The sequence below is a fragment of the Cavia porcellus genome, unplaced genomic scaffold (assembly GCF_034190915.1).
Source record: "Cavia porcellus strain 051 isolate PalLab524CR breed Dunkin Hartley unplaced genomic scaffold, mCavPor4.1 scaffold_9, whole genome shotgun sequence".
NCBI lineage: Eukaryota > Metazoa > Chordata > Mammalia > Rodentia > Caviidae > Cavia > Cavia porcellus.
This window is the reverse complement of record NW_026947492.1, coordinates 90,922,611-90,940,637: the sequence shown is the minus strand read 5'-3', so window position 1 is coordinate 90,940,637 and position 18,027 is coordinate 90,922,611. Positions and strand designations below refer to the sequence as shown.

General features: G+C 48.4%; 1 protein-coding gene across 10 annotated transcripts in view; it reads left to right on the top strand.

Annotated features, from left to right (window-relative positions):
- Window positions 1-18,027, top strand: part of Nav2 (neuron navigator 2) — a 669,303-nt gene that overhangs the window by 575,305 nt on the left and 75,971 nt on the right. For all 10 annotated transcript variants that reach the window (XR_010049935.1, XM_063256804.1, XM_063256802.1 and 7 more), the window contains one exon: window positions 17,452-17,590. Coding sequence is in view for 9 of the 10 variants with exons in the window: in XM_063256804.1 (XP_063112874.1) it covers window positions 17,452-17,590 (139 nt within the window). In the remaining variant the exon portion in view is untranslated. The remainder of the gene's footprint in view (window positions 1-17,451; window positions 17,591-18,027) is intronic.

The following is an 18,027-nucleotide window of genomic DNA, read 5'->3' as shown; positions in this document are numbered from 1 at the left end:
GGATTTGTGCTTTGTAGGTGACAGTGCTGGTACCCATGTAGGCATGCTCTTCTGCCTTCTCTGCCCAAGGTTTTAATCACAAGCCTGTGGTTCCTGACCAGCGTGGCAAGTGCCCAAACACAAAGAGCAGGTCGGTTACTCTTCCTGATGAATGGCGCCTTTTGTCTAGGGCTTGAAGAGTGTGTGTGCTTTCATGGGTGAGTACCCACAATTGTGGGCCTCAGCCAGTCTCAAGAATTAACCAACCGGAGGTAGCAGAAACTGCAGCTCCACAAGCAAAACCAAGGCAAGTCATTGCACACAGTTTCACCTGCTCTCGGACAGAGTAGAGGGCGGCCCACGGGCTGTGTAAATATGAGTAAAGTGGTCCAGTAGCAAGCAGAATTGGAGGTTCTACCTAAGAACCTTGAAACGACGGGAGGCCTGGCTCAGTCAAATGTCCTAATTACCAGAATAGAGTGGAGGAAACGGAAGAGGAAGGGGAGAGACGCAGAGACACATGGCTGTGTCTGCAGAGGTCTTGACTCTTTCCTGGGATCAGCTGCTACTACTGATTTGAACTTCTCAGAGCAGAGACTTTCTTGTCTCATAACCTTGCCCCACTTGCTTGCTAGGCTTCCAGCACAGCGGCCACCTTTCCTCCCTCAGCACGCCTGGCTCCCCTGTCGCCATCTCCTGCACTGGACTTCCCTCATCTGTCCAGGAGACATGGCTCCCCACTCTCCTGCTGGATTGCTGGCTCCCTCTCTTCTCCCGCATCAACTTTTAAATGTCCCTTCCTTGGAAGGACTTTTCTTGGCCCTGCTATTTAAAGGAAATGCTTCCAGAGACTGACAGCACCTTGCTTATCTCAGTCATCACTTTCACCAGCAAGTCCCCAGGGGTTCTTGCTTGTTTTCACGTGTAAATAGCTCCATGCAGGCTCAGCCAATATTTTTTCTCACCTTTATATTCCAATGCTCAGTCTGGTGTCTGGTGCAGGGTTGACACTCAGTGACTTTTTTTTTTTAATCCTCAAAGATACCTAGTGTCTTCTTTTGTGGAAAATCATCAACTTATCAACTCCTATACTTAGAAGGTTTTGCTAGCGTTCTGGAATATGGTTTCGCCTTCCACTATCATACCCAGTACTATTTCATGGCTGACATGGTGTGTATGTGTGGTGCTGGAATGGAACCCACACATGTGAGGCAAGCTCTCTACCACAGAACCGCTCCTCAGACTGCAGATCTCCTTGCTCCTTATCTCCCCATTCTTGTTTGTTCTTCCACAAAGGTTGCCTTTCTTCCCCCAGCCTCTTTTTCTTTTCTCTGTTTTGTTCATAGCAAAGGCAGAGGCATGTGAAGGGTCCCAAGAATGGTTCCCAGGTGAAGGAGACTAAGCCATGGTCTCCTGTAAGGCTAGATCTTGTATCAGCTGTGAAGCAGCTGCCTGTAACCTGGGATTTATAGACAGGCTCTAGGGGACCTGCAGATGCCCCAAATTTGAATTGAAAATTTTCTTTCTGTACCTTATTTCCTTTGGGGATGCATCCCTGAGTTTCTGTCAGTCTCTGAAATGAGTCCATGGCTGAGTAAACCACGAGGAACTTTTGAGCTGAAGTCCTTGGAACTCTCAGAGTCCCCAAGGCATGGCAAGAAGGTTTAGTTCCATGTGGTCCCCCTGTAGTCACTTGGCCCTGACCCTCTCTCAGTGGTCTTCAGGCACTGGGAGGATCCTGTTTGGAGCAGATGCAAACAGCAGTCTAGTCCTGTGGGAGGCATGGGGAGAGGCCCAGGCTGTAGGAGGCAGGAGGCAAAGATCTAATGATAGGTGGAAATCCTGGGGAGGTGACATTCTAAGCAACACTGAACAAGTCTCAGGCCACAGGGAGATGTGAGGAAGAGTTTCCTGGAGAAGGCAGTACTGGGCAAGAGAAGGAGCCTGGCGTGTTGATGGGCCCTGAAAGCGAGAGCCATGAAGGACAGGACTTGAGCGGCAGGCCAGGCGGATGGGACACAGATCACATCTTCATGCCTTCTAGGCTGAGGGGATGAATTGGGATGTCACTCTGAGAAGTCTCCTGGGAAGCTGTTAGAGGAGGCTGAGGCAGGAGCATTGCCTTGAGTTCAAGGCCAACCTGGTGCATAAAGTGAGACTGTCTCAAAAATATAAGAAAAAGAAAAAAAGATCGATCCATTGATCCATCACTATCCCTGCTTTGTAGAAGACAGAGCCTAACAGTGCAAGAGGAGAAGCCAGGCCATTAGGAGGTAGCTGTTTGCTGGAGAGGGATGATGTTGGCTTGGACCAGGGTCACTTTACTGGACTGCATAGCGGTCAGGTTCAGTTTCATGGGAGGGACGGCAATGATGACTTGTTCCCAGATTGATTACATAGAAAACAAGAAAGGAAGAGCAAATTTATGCAGTCATACATTGATGGAAAGGAAGTGGCAGTGCAGATGGACTGGCAGGTGGAAGTATTAATTTTGCATGAGGATGGATTTCAAGTATGTCACCTGCCCATGGCGGGGCCTAAGTAGAGATTACAGACTATGAACGCTTTGTCTGTACCTGGTACTTGAAGTCATGATGAGGTCACCTAGAAAAGGACCAGGAAGAGGAGCAGAGCAGGGGGTGAGGGGTGGAGCCTCGCAGCTCTGGAGAAGGGTGAGCCACCGAGACTGTGAAGCCTTGCTGAAGTTCTGGGGACTAGACTCTGGTTTGAAGCTGTACGGGGACCTGAGAAGAACTGGCAGCTCCTTTGAGGAGCTGTAATAGAGGACAGATCTCTCCACCTGACATATTGCATAATTATGGTAGGGAATATGGGTGTGCAGGGCCAAGATTTAGTCTTCTATGTTGAGACAGGTGGTGTATTTTGCACCTTGTGTGGCAGAAACAGGTGAAAACAGAGGAAATGATTACACTGAAGGAGGAGCCATGTTTTCACTACCATGGTTTCAGCGTCATATTCCTTCAAATAAGGAAAATAGCTTTTTAGGTTCCTTTCACAGGTTTTCTGTTTTCTGTCTTTATAAACTGTAGTCTCAGAATAAAGTTTTGTGCTACTTTTTGATACCAAGGTGGGGTTTATCAGCCACTCCCTGGCTCAAAAAATGTAGCTAATCTGGGAGCCTTGACATCACGGGTAACATTGTTCCTATGGAGGAAAATGTTAGCTGTTTCTGGAAGGTCATTGGAATTTGTCCTATGCAAAGGCCAATCTCAGAAAAGGCCAATCTCAGAAATGACAGGGGAAGCCAAAGGGCATCAGCCATCATTCAGTGGACTGGCCCGCCCTCATTTTTCTCCCTGGTTGCCTGGATCAGCTGCCCTGATCGTTATCTTTCATAGCACAGGAAAAGCTCTGATTCAGCCTCAGCCTGTAGCTGCAAGGAATGAGCTTTTCATAACAAAGGTGTGATTCTTGCAACCACAGAAGGATGACTAGGACCCCCTGAATGCAGGTTGCGTTGTGCAATGGATTTGCCTTGTACATAATCAAAATGACCTACATAGTGTTGTAGATTTACCTGAATGTTTATAAAGAGGAGAAGCTTCCTTTATTGAACCCTAGCCAGGGTGCCTACAGTGACTTGAGGGCCTGACCTTCTCCTGGGATTCCTTTGTTTCCCTGATTACTCTACCGCAGACATTCATTTTTAAATTTCATTCATTTCTTTTATGGTAGTGGGGATCGAACCCAAGGCCTTCACACTGTACTATATCCCCAGCCTGAGAGGATTTTGCTGAGTCACTAAGATGCCCATACTGGGCTCAAATTTGCAGTCTTCCTGCCTCAGCCTCCCAGAGTGCTGGGATTATATGCCACTATGGCTGACTGCCTTTGCAGTCTTGGACTGAATGCGTAGGCTGTCTCCCCAGTTCCTGTCTTGGAAGGCTCTGGCTCCTAGATGCATAACCAGCTCCCACAGGGATTGTAAGAGTCCTTCCTGCTGGGTTCTTCTAAAATTTCAGACACCTTCTTTACCTTATTTTTGGCCTATACCATTTATTGTTAAAATACTGGGTCTGGGGCTGGGGATTTAGCTAGGTGGCATAAATGCATCTGCCTTGCAAGTGCACGGTCCTGAGTTCAATCCCCGGTACCTGAAAATAAATAAATAAAATACTGGGTAACTTACATTTTGTCTCATCTACCTTTTAGTTTTACAGCTCAAAGATAAGTTCTGTTAGGGTAGGAACCTTTTTTTAAAAATCTATTTTGTTGGGGCTGGGGATTTAGCTCAGCAGCATAAGCACCTGCCTTGCAAGCAGGCAGTCGTGAGTTCAATCCCTGGTATCAATAAAAACGAAAAAGACCAAAAAAAAAAAAATCTATTTTGTTGACTGCTGAATCCTCAGCACCTAGAACAGTGCTCACTTAGGGCAAGCACTCCCCAACACATCCATCAGCTGAATGAGTGAATACACAAATGAAGAGGTGTCCCCTAGTTTGTCTTGGTGATAGATTGGGGTTTTTACTTGTTAAGTTTGTTGAGGGCCAAGGTTAACTGTAGGGAACAGTGGAGAAACTGCACACTAGTGCATGCGTTCCTGCCTGGGGAGATGTGTACACAGGCATCCGTGTGCACAGTTGCCATCCCATTTCCACATTAACCCAGGGGGCAGCTCGGACAGTCTGGTTGCAAAATTTAGTTCCAGGAGCTGTGTGGAACCAAAGAGTGGTTTGAAGCATCCCTGTTAGCCAGAGACTGTGTCCCTCCTGACTTTAGTCTTCCTGCATCTGGACTGTGCCCCCTCTGTGCCCCCACAATGATCTCTCCCCTGATACCCCGGCCTCCCACTGCAGATACAGACCTTCAAGTGGAGGAGAGCCCTGGCGATGAGACAGGAACCATTAACTTTCTGGAGACGCCTTTGAGATGACAATCTCTGCCCCTGGACATACTTGCCTGTTCATTCACCCGGGAAGCCCCAGGCGCTCACAGACCCGCAGTTTCTCTTTGAGGTCTACTTTATTCCCTGTGTCCTGGGAGGGGGAAGAAGGGCTCTTCATTCCCCCTTTGAAAAGCTCCTGTTTGCTGAGCAAACTGACCACACAGAGACCCCACTTGGAGGCAGTTATTGCTTCCTTTTCTCACTGCTCCCCACCTCCACCCCCTAGAGAAGCATCGAAGGGTTGGGGGGCCCCAGATCAAAGGACAGACTTTGAGGGCTGCCAGAACCAACTGCTAAGATTTTTGTTAAGCTAAGTTAGCGGACCTGGGGGAGACCATTTTTATCTTTCATTTCGAAACAAAAGCTATAACCTAAATTTAGCTTTTGAAGTCTCAAAAGTTGTTCATTGTTTCCAGCATCTGTTTACGTCGTTTCCTGCTGAGTTCCTTGATTACAAATTTTAATAACGATTAGCCGATTAGCCAGGGCGCAGTCCCTTCCCATCCCAGAACTGGGGCGCTCCCCAAGTCCACCTCCTCTTTCAGCCCCAGTACCATAATGCTTCATGTAGCCCTCGCATCGCTGAGATTCTTTTTCTTTTAAATGAAGCACGAAGAACTAATGCGTGGTTTTCATTGGCACAGCCTCAACATGACATCACCGGAAATGATGTCCTTTGCTTATTATACAAACAGGTATCATCATTTATTTCCCTTTTAGGTTCACAAGTTCCTGCCTGTAGCATTATCACTGTCATCAGATGCTCAGCCCATGCCTAGGAGCTAAGAGATGTTAGGGTCCGTGAGCTTTGTGCCACTGTTACAGAGTAACACTGTAGGGCTGAGAAGGCTTTCTTCATTGTCATAGCACAATCTATGAGGATTTAAGATACTTCGCACTCAGATTTTCTTCACAGTGGCCGCGGGTTCAGACTCCTCCGGCACATCTGAGGGCCCTTGTATTCAGAGCTTTACGGTAGCGGCGCAGCGTTTGGCTTTAGCTTTTGCCTGGCTGAAACTTTTCACAGCTGACTTGATACCAGCGCTCAGCCCTGACCTCTCCCTCCTTCAGCACTTTAAAGGTTAATTTTGTTGAGGGATCGGGTTTCTTTCCTGGGCTGGGCAATGGGGAAGTCTGCTGGCTAGTCCTGAGTAGCCCACTTTCCTGGGTGCTGGATTCCCTAGCCCCGCAGCTTGGGTGGCTGCGCTGATTGGAGGAGTCACCGTCACCGCGCAGTCCCAGGAGACTCATTCAGCTTCCTGGTCTGCCTTACTCCAAGAACCACGATGTAGGGAAATGCACTGGCCCGGAGATCTTACAAGGTAGGATGATTGCCTGAAGTTTCCAGGTCCAGAAGCGGGCGAGAGCGTGCGTTGCTTTATGCCTCCCTGGCTGGTATTTAAAAGTCAATAGGGCAGCCGGGTTGGGTGCAGCTGCTAATACCACACCAACCTCTGTGGTGTACATGTGTGCGCGTGCGTGTGTGTGCGCGCGTGCGTGTGTTGGGGAGAGGATTGCAAGCATTCAGCACCTTCCCACTTCCCCACCCCTTTCACTCTCACCTGGGTGATTTCCGTGGAAGCCAAAGGCATTACCCAAGTGTCCTTGGTCCACCTAGATACTTGAATCCTGTCAATGTATTTTCCACCCTACATCATCTCATGCAGTTAGGCTGCAGAGCCTGAAAAACCGGGTAGTGACCACCCAGCTGTCTTCAATCTTCATTCTTCTTTCCAAGATTTTTGGGGAGCCGCTTTGGTTTAGGGAGAAGGGTTAAGCCAGAGAAAACCCGTGTGGCCCCAGGGAGGGGCTGCCTGAGGTTCAGGACCCTGATTAAAATGACTTGCAGTTGGAGGTTTTGTTTGGAATCTACAGAGCCTGGTGAATTTGTGGTTGTGTTTACTAATACTGCAAATTACGGGGTGGATTTTTTTTTCTTTTCTGGAAACTAGGCTGCAGGAGAGATGACATGGAAGGTTTAAGGGCAGGAACTTTTGTTCATTAGGACCGTGATAGCTGTCTGGTGACACATTTCTGTTTAAGGGTGGACAGGGGAAGAGAAAAGCAATGTTCCTGACCACCTTCTCTGTGCTAAGGCATCTAACAGGCACTGGCGTGTTCACTTTTCGTTGCATGGCTGGGAGATGAGGCAAAGAGAATTTCAGTAACTCTGCTGCAGATTACACAGCAAATGGGAGGCAAAGGTGAGATTAGAACCCATGTCCACCCCCACCCCTGCCTTCCATGCTGGGCTTGGTAGATGGCCTCGGGATGTTTTCATCTGTGAGTGTGACTAGTGTGTGACTCGATTCCGCAGGATAAAGGACACTTACTTGTGGAGTGGACTCACCAGGGTGTGCTAGGTGCTTGCATGGGGCCTCTGGTATTTCAGGAAGGAAGGCGGCGTATGCTGAGAAGCAGCCTGGCTTTGGCACTAGGACTTCTATGGTTTCCTGGCTAGCTCGGAGGGGTGGGATCCGGAGTGCAACTCTAATCTGGGCAGACCAATGATGATAACCTTGGAGCCGGCCTTGGGCCACTGGAGCAGGGCCCCGCCTCTCTTGGGGCTGCCTCCCAAGGAGCTGGGTTTATTGAGTCCTGGCAGGGGGGGACAGACACCCAGCATGTTAATCCTGTGGACCCTACTGCTGACTGAGCTGTTCCCACTTATGTCTGGGGCCCCTTAATAGGTAGGCTTGGGCTTCTCCTGGGTTGCAGCTGATTTTTGAGGGCATTACTAGACTAAGTTCCCTTCTTTGGCCCCAGAAGGAGGCATTTTAAAGGCAAGCTCCTGACCAGTGGCAAACTGAGACGGTCTCCTCTTTTGGCTCTCCAGAGGCAACTCTTTCTGGATCTTCAGGGATCTATTGGGAAGTGTGTGTTGGAACCCCACATCCCATTTGACCTAAACTTAAGGCAGCCAACCAACCCCGTATTTGGGATTTGTTTCTTACCCCATCTCTTTTTATTTTATTTTATTTCACTATTTGTTTATTTATTTTATCGGTATCGGGGATCGAACTCACGACCGCCTGCTTGCAAGGCATCTGCTTGCATAAGCATCTGCTTATGCCGCTGAGCCAAATTCCCAGCCCCCCCCCTTTTTTTAAATTATATTGGTACAATTTAAATATGAATAGTGATCACATTCATCATAAGGATGCCTCCTTTACTTCAGAAATGTGTTAAAACAACTTGATTGGCCTTGGAGAATGTGAGGTCCTAATTTCAATTTCCGGTACTAGGAGAAAAGACAAAACAAAAAACTTGATTGCATTAAGATGTGCTGGGCTTGATAGCACGGAGAAACTCTGAGTATAGGTGTGACCCCATCTGTGTCAAAGCATCTTCTTTCCTTACACTGAGTCAGTGTGGCTAAGCAGATATTTTTTTTTTTTTTTTGTCTTTTTCATTTTTATCGGTACCGGGTATCGAACTCATGACTGCCTGCTTGCAAGGCAGGTGCTTATGCCGCTGAGCTAAATCCCCAGCCCCTCTAAGCAGATTTTGAGTTTCAGAGTCAGGAGGATCTGAGTTCACATCAAATTTGGATTCAGGCACCTTGAGCTGGTCATTTAACTTCTACAAAGCCCAATTCCCACACCTATGAACAGGGGGTGTTAATAATTTGTTCCTGATGGCATCACGGAGTGGCATTTGTGAGATGATGCACACAAGGTATTTAGCAAGGAGCATGGAATCCAGTATTAAAACTCTTCATCCTGTGTGGTTGCTGTCATCAGCGACCATGTACTGAATTCGGCCATGTTTAGGGGAAATGCCTCTTCTGGTAAACAGAAAACCAGGATGGGTTTGTTGAAATCTTTGGCCAAAGCTGACAGGCAGTGGGCCCAAGTGCGAGCAGCCTTCTGTGGAGGAGACAGGGCTTTGTGGAGCCGAGGTCAGCAGACACCCTGGTGCCTGTTGTAACAATGAGGGACTAAGGCATCTGGACTAGAGCTCTGGGGTTTCCAACCAGACCTAGGCCCAGAGTCCAAGGGAGGAATTTCACGCTTACTCAGGGGACCACCTACTTATTGAGGGAGTAAGTTACCAAACTGGGACAAAGGTGCTGTGGGGTGAAACTCAAGCCCTGGGCATTGTGATCACTGCTAAATCCCCCTGGAGCCCTCTCTGTGGAGTTCATGTTTCCCTCTGTCCTCCCTAAATGACTGGCCTTGCACCTGGCACCGTCTGTAGAAGCGGCTTTTCTCCTGGGATGCTGTCCATTTATGGTAGAAAGGAGCAGGCTCTTGTACTGGATTTCGTTGTCTGTTTGTAATATGGCCTGCACTTCCTTCCTCTAGTCCTTGCTGCTTTCCTGCATGCTGGACTGCATTTACACAAGCCAGGTATTGCTGACACACCTGGAGATGCTACCTGTCTGCCTGCTCCCACTGGAGGCTGGCAAGAACTGGGCGTCCCAGTGCAGCCCTGCGCCACACAGGGGGAAGCCACACGGGGGGGAAACCACGTCTCCCAGAAATGGAGGTGCTCAGCCAGGTAAAGGACAGATGCAGGATCTAAACAGGAATCAATTTTACTTTTTTTCTGCAGAGCTAACATTGGCTCCATCTGGAGCTGCCTGATCTTAACGGTGAGACTGTGTTTGCTAGCATTGTTGTCTAACCGCTGCCCTTGTGTTAATTCCGATTCATATCCTGGGCCATGCTGCACTAGAAATGCAAGCCCTGGGTTGTCCTGGTCCAAGATGGGGAACCTATAGAGATGTAGAATGCTTGTGTAGTGTCTTTGGGCTGTGTGTGTGTGTGTGTGTGTGTATGTATGTTTCTGAGGATCAAAACAAGGACCTCCTGCATGCTAAACAAGTCTTCTACCACTGAGCTGTATCTCCAGACCACTTTTCATTTCATTTCATTTGTTTATTTATCTTGGTGCCAGGGATCCAACTCACAACCTTGCACTTGCCAGGCAGGCACTTACGCTGCTGAGCTTAAACCCCTGGCCCTATTTATTTATATCTATTTATTGTCTTTTTGAGATAAGGCCTCACGATGTAGTTCAGGCTGGTATTTAACTCACTTTGTGGCCACAAACTCACAGTGATCCTCCTACCTCAGCCTCCTGAGTGTTAGAATCTTAGGCATGTGCAACTATGCCCGTTATGATTTTATTTATTTATTTATTTATTTTACCAGGAATCAAACTCAGGACTTTGTACTTGCCAGGCAGGCACCATACCATTGAGCTATATCCCTGGCTTGATTTTATTTTTTTCATTCAAGTTACCAGTTACCATATCTTCTCTGGTGTGGAGAACTGTAAAGTCCTTCTGCTGCACTTGCCAGGTGTATACTAAAATATTCAAATGAGTAAGTGGTGGTTGCACACTCTTGGGTCAGCTTTTGGACTCTGCTGTGAGTATTTTAAGCATAGTTTTTCCAAGCCTCAATTTGGTCATCTGTATAATGGGTGTGACATTAGTGTCTTCTGTACTTGGAAGAAAATGCTGAGTAACAACAGGACCAGACATAAAGGAAGCTGCTAATAAATGTTAGTTATTATTTTTCTTATAGGGCCATTAAATGAAATAATGCAGGTAGGGAGACTAACACGAGGCAGGACTTTAAGCCACTTAAAATTGGCTGCTGTAATCTTCGTACTCTGGAAGGCTGAGGCCAGAGGATTGCAAGTTCGAGCCCAGCCTGGACAATTTAGTAACCTGGTGAGACCCTGTCTCAAAATAAAATATAAAGAGATATACGGAGTGTAGAGGCCCTGGATTCAATTCCTGGTACAGAAAAAACAGCCAGAGGTTGAAAGTGGGCGTTTCTGTTATCTTTCCTGACAGACAGTGAAAGCACAACTCTGCAGGGGCTTCCACCTTCCTTGACGATAGATTTTCTTGCAGGGCCCCAGCAGGGGCCAGAGGCACAGATGCAGATGCGCCAGGTGGAACCGCAGGGGGGGAAATAGTTAACATACCTGTAGGGTGGGAACGGAGGTGGCCCCAGACCCCTTCCCAGGGTTTGCTCCTAAGCCCACAGTTGGGCTTGCTCACTCAACCACACCAAAGGATCTCATTCCTCTGGGCCCTGGGGTTTCAGAGGAACAATTGCCTTGAACAATAGCCAGTAAACGAGTTCCACCAGTCTGGGCTTTTTGCAACCGATTGCAGCTGTCTGGTTGGGGCCCGGGGCACCTTAAATGGGCTCTGTGATTCCAGGGCAGGAAGGAACGATCCTGAGGATAAGACCTGGCGTGGTGGGCAGGGGTGGGCGGGCAGCAGGGCAGGCATTCAGTCACCTGGAGAGAGATTGAGAGATGTGGAGGTGGCCCGGACTTTTCCAAGGACACCGAGGGCCTGAGTGTTTGGCATCTGGGGATGATCTAGAACTTTGCTTTCTGAAGATCTCTTTTCAGAACAGTTGTCACAACAGTGATGTGCTAACAGGCTGCTGTGGTTTTATTAAGGAGCGGAGAAGAGCTAATATATATTCACAGTCTGATTTTAAAAAAAAATCTTTACATCATTTAGGTTGTCTGGACCTTGAACAAACAACATTATCTCTCCAGGAGTCCATTTGAAAAGGATAATGACCTCCACCCCCACCCGGAGCCTGCCATAATTCTTCTCCTAGTGTTTTGCCAAGAGTCAGGGTGTAAATCCTAGTGGGAAAAAATCTGTTTAATCATCCCTCTAACCTTGGGATTTTGTCTTGCTGCTTTGCTTCCTGGGAGATGCAATTGCAAGTCTTAAGAGCACATGAATTCAGGACGGATACAGATTCCTGAGACTTTTAGCAACCAACCTCTGCCCCTGAAAAGCACAATATTAAAAATCATGTCCTAGCAGGAGGTAGCTTCAGGGCCCCTGGGGAAGCCTAGTCCTCTGAGTCTTTGCTCGCTGGTGTGGAATGTCCTCTGCCCACAGCACGGAGGCAAAGCAGGCTGTGTACGAAGCTGGAGTAATTTATGACCCTCTCACCTGCGTTTTTCCTAGCAGATAACTTATATTGGGGCTGTTAAGATTGTACTTTAAGCCCTGAGTAGCATTTGAATTCCTGACACAGTGATGTCAGCAGCTCCTGTAAGACCCTGAAACTGGATCTCCTGGTATAATGGCCTCTTTCTTTCCATTCCTTTCTCTTCTTTTTTCTTTTCTTTCTCTTCTTGTGTTGTTTTGGGCAGTCATGGGCATGGGATCCAGGTTAGTACTCTATCACTGAGCTAGTCTCCAACCCTTTTTACTTTTTACTTTTATCTTTGGAGACGGGGGTCTCACTAAGTTTGCCCAAGTTGGCCTCAAATTTGCCATCTTCCTACCTCAGCCTTCCTCAGTGCTGAAATAAGGCAGTGTGCCACCTCCCCCAGTGTCTATTCCACTTTTGAGTGGCTTTTCTTCAAAACAAGGGGAAAAGAACTTTTATACACCCTTTCCCCTTTACCTCTGTTTTTCCTGGAGGTGGTACACTAACAGCTGTGGATTTGAGAGCCTTGCTTCTGGTGCCGTGCTAGGCATTGGTCAGGGTCAGGGGTCTTGTCGGTTTGCTCGCCTACCAACTGCAGCGGGAGGCTCTTTGGTGACTTGGCTAGTTAAGTGGCGATTTTGAAGCTGATCTCTGTCTATACTATATCTGTAAGCCACCATATGTACTGTATTTCTGATGAGGGCTGCACAGAGTCACTGTACCCCAACTTTGAGTCTCATCTTTCTAGTAAGTTTTAGGTCCTAAGCATCTGTTCATCCAGAAAGAAGTGGGGGTGGAATAATGCATGTAAAGTGCCAAGTACAGTTCCCAGCATGCCTGGCGAATTGTTCCTGGTGACAGTCAATGCCAGGCAAGAGCACATCTGTTTCTTTGTGGATAGGTAGCATGGTCTGATACCCTTTCCCTATTGGGAGTGGCTTGTCCTGGTTCCATATCAGGCATTTGCAGGCTTAGCTGCAGGGTCACACAGGTAGCGTATGTGAGCAGGAGGGCGAATGTGGGGATTGTGTCAAATGGAAGAGCACATCTGTATCTCACGTGGCAGTTACTGATTCCTAGTGGCTGGCCAGCTGTGTCATAGGTATAAAATTTCAACATCTGTTTCACAAATTTAAAAATAACCGAGCCAAGCATGGTGGTGCAAGCCAGCACTCGGGAGGTTGAGGCAGGAAGATCCTTGCAAGTTCGAGGTCAACCTGGGCTACAAAGTGAGCTTAAGACCAGCCTGAACTGCATAGTGAGACCCTGTCTCAAAAAAAAAAAAAAAAAAAAAAAGATTCCTTTTGGACTTTTGAAGATATTCTGTGGATTGTAATCAGCAGTTGACAAGCGTGGAGATTAGGAAACAAGAGTTGTGAGTTGGGCCCATATGGAAGACTTCCCTGGGGACCATGGGAGCCTTTGTTCCAGCTTTTACCTGTGCATAAAGTCACACAGTGTCCCTCTGAAAGGAGCCTTTAGCTCCTTCCTGTACAGAGAAGAGCCGGGACGTGGGAGGATGGATGGGCCTGCAGCCCAGAAAAGGTTGCCTCTACCTGGCTTCCTGGCCTCCTGGCCTGTGCCTTCCCACTGCTTGGACAGCAGATCAGAGAGCATTGTGGGCCAGGGCAGGCTCTGGGATATCACCAGACGCTTTTAGCTCAGCGGCATAAGCCCTGCCTTACAAGTGTGCGCTCTTGAGTTTGATCCCTAATACCGATAAAAAGGAAAAAGACCAAAAAAAAAGTCAGGTTTGCTTTTTTTGTGTGTCAGACAGGGTCTCACTAAGTTGCCCCAAACTTGAGATCTTCCTGTCTAGGCCTCCCACAGTTCTGGGATTCTAGGCATGCACCACCAAGTGTCTTCAAATAGACCATGTATTCCTCTCACTCGTAAATGTGATCCCAAGTCATATTTTTAAACTTAAATATTCATATTTTGATTGAGTTTATCATCATTCATCTTTAAAATCCTGTACTTCAAGACAAAGATTATGGGTGGGCTTGGGTCTCCTGTAGGATGTAAAGTAACGCCCTTGGCGTGGTCCCCACAGACCAGGCTGAAGCTCCGGAGCCTGAGTGGGGCACGCCCACTCTTTCTCAGTGTCACTCAGTGCACACATGGCCTCTGAACTTCCTTCCACTTGTAACCTTACTCACCTGTCACCTCTTTCAGCATTGATCCTCGATGGGGGTCTGTGGACTCCGAACCTCATCCCAGTTGTTCTAGCTCCTTGACTGCTGGGTCTGTACAGCTCTGTGTGCTTCCTACCGTGTGTGCTTTCCTCATGAGTCCTGTCTGACGCTCACCCCCACTGCCGGAATCGTGTTATAAACAAGTGGTAGCTTCCCTTCGCAGGCATGAGCATCCCAAATGACAAAGCTCGAGCCAAAGAATGGAAGGAGCTTGCTCCGCGTGCCTCTGGCTGTGGCAAGACTCCAGCCTGGGTTCCATTTGGACCCCTCCTACCCCACCCCTCTGTCCTCCGTGCAAGCCTCCTGCCCTGGCCAGTAGAATGAAACAGCCCTGGGCAGCTCCAGGTTTCCCGTGGGTTTTGAATTTTCCACGCTCAGCCCCTCCTTGTGGGCCTGCAGAACTGGGCAGCACTGTCTGAGGTGGAATCACAGAGCTCATTCCTGGGTGTCATCGCAGCAATGATGTCCATGAATCTCTGAAAGCACAGATGTAGCAACATTCCTGTTTTCTTGCTTGGAAACATCATTGTCACAGGGCACTCTGAGGAGTTGGCTTCCTTAGAATATATCTTGGACTCATTGCCCCAGATTTGGGGCGTAAAACAGATAGGAATGAAGTGATCTTTATGTGCAGACAGACCTGCTAGTGTCCCGGAGGTAGTGAGGGGAAGGATACCTCGGTGGCTCTGCTGGTATAGAAGCAGCTGGCTCTCGGCAGCTCTGGGAGGATGGAGGCTCTCTTGCCTAACATGGGCTTCTTGTGTCCCTGCACGCCCCTCTCAGTGTGGGGGTCTCTTCCTCTTTCTGTGGATTACACCACTGATTTCCCCTCTTCTGGCTCAGTCATAGGGGTTTCCAATACCTTGGGGTGAAACTCCCAGTGCCCTAGACACTGATTCAGGGGGGTCTAGAGGTACCACAGGCCTTGGGCCCCTCTGGAACAATACCGTGGTGCTGAAAGGCCACAAGGAAAACAGGTACAATTTCAAAGCACAAAATCCGGGACTTGGGTTTATGGGCATCTGTTACTAACTTCTACCTCCCACCAGCCACACTCCTCTCTTGGCGGCCCTCTTTCTTCTTCATAGGCTTATAAGCAACTTTAGAGCCACTAAATTCCTAACCCAAAAGAGCAGATGTAATAAAAGATTCAAGGGATTTTTTTGCATCATTCCAGGAGGAAATTTGAGACCTTTCCCATCTGTGTTGGGAGCTTTTCCCAATAAAGCGTCAAATGGTTGCTTGGCCTGGTGAAACTGAGGCACAGGAGTCGTGGCCTGTCAAAGAGCTCAGTGGGGAGGGAGCAGGCTCAGCATGCACCTCCGGTGGTGGCTCTGCACCGTAAATGTGCCCTTGCTGTCCTGCACCTGTGAGAGCAGTTAGGGAGCATCTGAGGAGTCCATGCTGTGTCTCTGGGGGATGGGGTGGGGGGAATACAGCCCACAAAATGACTGGGCACCAGAACAGGGTTGTCCTGACTTCTCACAGCCCCAGTTCCTCATCTTAAATGAACACTAAGCCATCCGAGGGCGGTCTGAGAGCTGCTGAGAGTAGGTGCAAATGCAGAAATCAGCATCCTCATTGTGAAAGGCAGAGAGATGCAGACTACAAGACCATGTGTTTTAAAATCAGACAGCTTGCCCTTTTTATTTTATTTTTTTTGGACAGTGGAGGTGCTGAGGGTATTGTCCATTTAATCAAACACTCTACCACCCAGCTTTTAAAATTTTTATTTCAATACCAGGAATAGAACCTTGGGCCTTGTACTTGGCAGGTGTGAGGTTGTGCCCCTGAGCTACATCCCCAGGGCCTAAAATTTTATTTTGAGACAGGCATTGAATTGCCCAGGCTCATCCTGAACTTGCAATCTTTCTACCTCAGCTTTCCAAGCAGCTCGAATTACAAATGTGCATTGCCTTGCCCAGTGACAATTATGCCTTATAAATTTCAACATTGACTTGGTGATATTGGTTGAGATACTCACTTTTTCAGCCTTGCTTTCTTTCTTTATAAAATGGGTAGGATCATACCTACCTTGCAGATACAGTGATAGGACTGAAGACATATATAAAGGAAGCTGTTTGCCATGAATCCTCATGAGAGCACCCCTGCACATTTGTCCCCTCCTTCTTATTCCTTCTGGAGGGGTTCTGAAGGCCTCTTTGGTGACTACATGTTCCAAGTCAATTTGAAATGCGCTTTTCGTGGGCTTTTTGACTTTGGGGAAGAGCCAGCAGCCATGTGATGCCAGACCTGGTGAGTAAGATGGAGGCAGAGACAGCTTTGCCAGCCCGCCTTCCCATCAGGTGGCGAGCAGCAGCAGCATTCATCACATTTTTGGTCACAAAAATGTAAAACTCAGAGAAGACAAGTTCCAGAGGTGGCCTAGGAAGTAGCAAGAACAGTAGGATAAGCAAGATTGCTGTGTCTTTCACTGTAATAAACTTAAAGATTTAAACCTTACACCTGTATTGTTCTTACCCTTGCATCCTTGCTTTTCCTCAGACAAATGAGATAGTACAAGAGTGAGGTGGCAAGCCTAAGGAGCTGGCCCAGAGGTGACTCTGAGGAGACCTGAAGGATAAGGACAGAGAGACAAGTGTCAGGAAATAGAGATGGCTGTGCAAAGCCTGCAGGATGGCCAGAGGGTCTTGGCTTAACTGGGTTAGAGCCCATGTCATGGGCCAGCATGCCACAGAAAGGGATCTGCAGGATAGGACTGGAGACAGAGATCTCATCATAAGGCTCTGAGGATAGTGTGGGACTTTAGACAATAAGCACCTAAATCATTCTGGCCATCATGGGAAAATGTATCATTAGAAGGAGCACAGAGACCTGCTGGCCTTTCTGCAGTGACCCAGACTGAGCTGACAGTGCCTTGAACTGCAGGGTGACCATATTCAGGTGTATTTTGCAAGCAGGATAATAGGGCCAAGCATTGGCTTGAAGGCCATGGTGATATGGGTGGGGAGTAAAGAGGAAAGAACGGAGGCTTGTTGCTAGATCTCTCTGAGGAGCTGGGGGTGATCCCAGCAAAGCTGAGGGGTGGGAGATGTAGCGTATCCAGGGTATCATTCTGCATGGAGCTAACCACGGATGTGGCAGCCACTCTTTCCCACGGCCATCCAGGCAGGCATGCTATGCTGTCCAGTGTCCCCTGCATGCCTGCAGCTCTGTCCCTGAACTTCCTGCTCCACTCTGCCCTGGGCCAGAAAGGAGCAGCTGGCTTGTGAAGTCCCAGAGGAGCAGGGGCAGCAGTATCAAGGTGAACTCTGCTCTGGAAGCACCACATGCAAGTACATTTTACTGTCATAAATTTAGAATTTTAAGCCATCTCCTCCCGGGCCAAACAGCTTCTCAAGACGTTAGTCTGCAGGCAGGGCTGTCTCTCTCAGAAGGCAGTGAGGGTGTATGCTCAGGATGTGTTTGTCTTGGCAGCTGGGACGACAGCAGCTCCGTCAGCAGTGGCATCAGTGATACCATCGACAACCTCAGCACGGATGACATCAACACCAGCTCTTCCATCAGCTCCTACGCCAACACACCTGCCTCTTCCCGCAAGAACTTGGACGTGCAGGTATGGAGCACGGGGGCATGGGGCCATCTGGGGAGAGCAGAAGTCAGGCTAAAGCGTGGAGGCCCCAGCCTCAGGAGGCTGAGGCAGGAGAATTTCCGAGTCTGAGGCCAGCCGAGGTTACACAGTGAGTTGAAGTCTGTCCTAATAATGAATGACATAGCGAGACTGTCTAAAACAAACAAACCAAACTGCCACCAAAAAATAAATAAGTAGAAACAAACCAAAGGGTGTTGGGCTCTGTTGCAGATCCTAGCCTGGAGTGTGGCCCCACCTTCATTCCGAGAGCCTCTGCTGAGCCTTGGACATATATGTCCCATTTCTTGGGAGAGGTGGGTGGGAACAAAGATTGGGAACCTGGACCAGGATGTCAGCACGTCCAGGTCTGAGGCTGGGGACAGTCAGTGTATCCATCTTTGGCCCCTACCAGCATGTTCTGT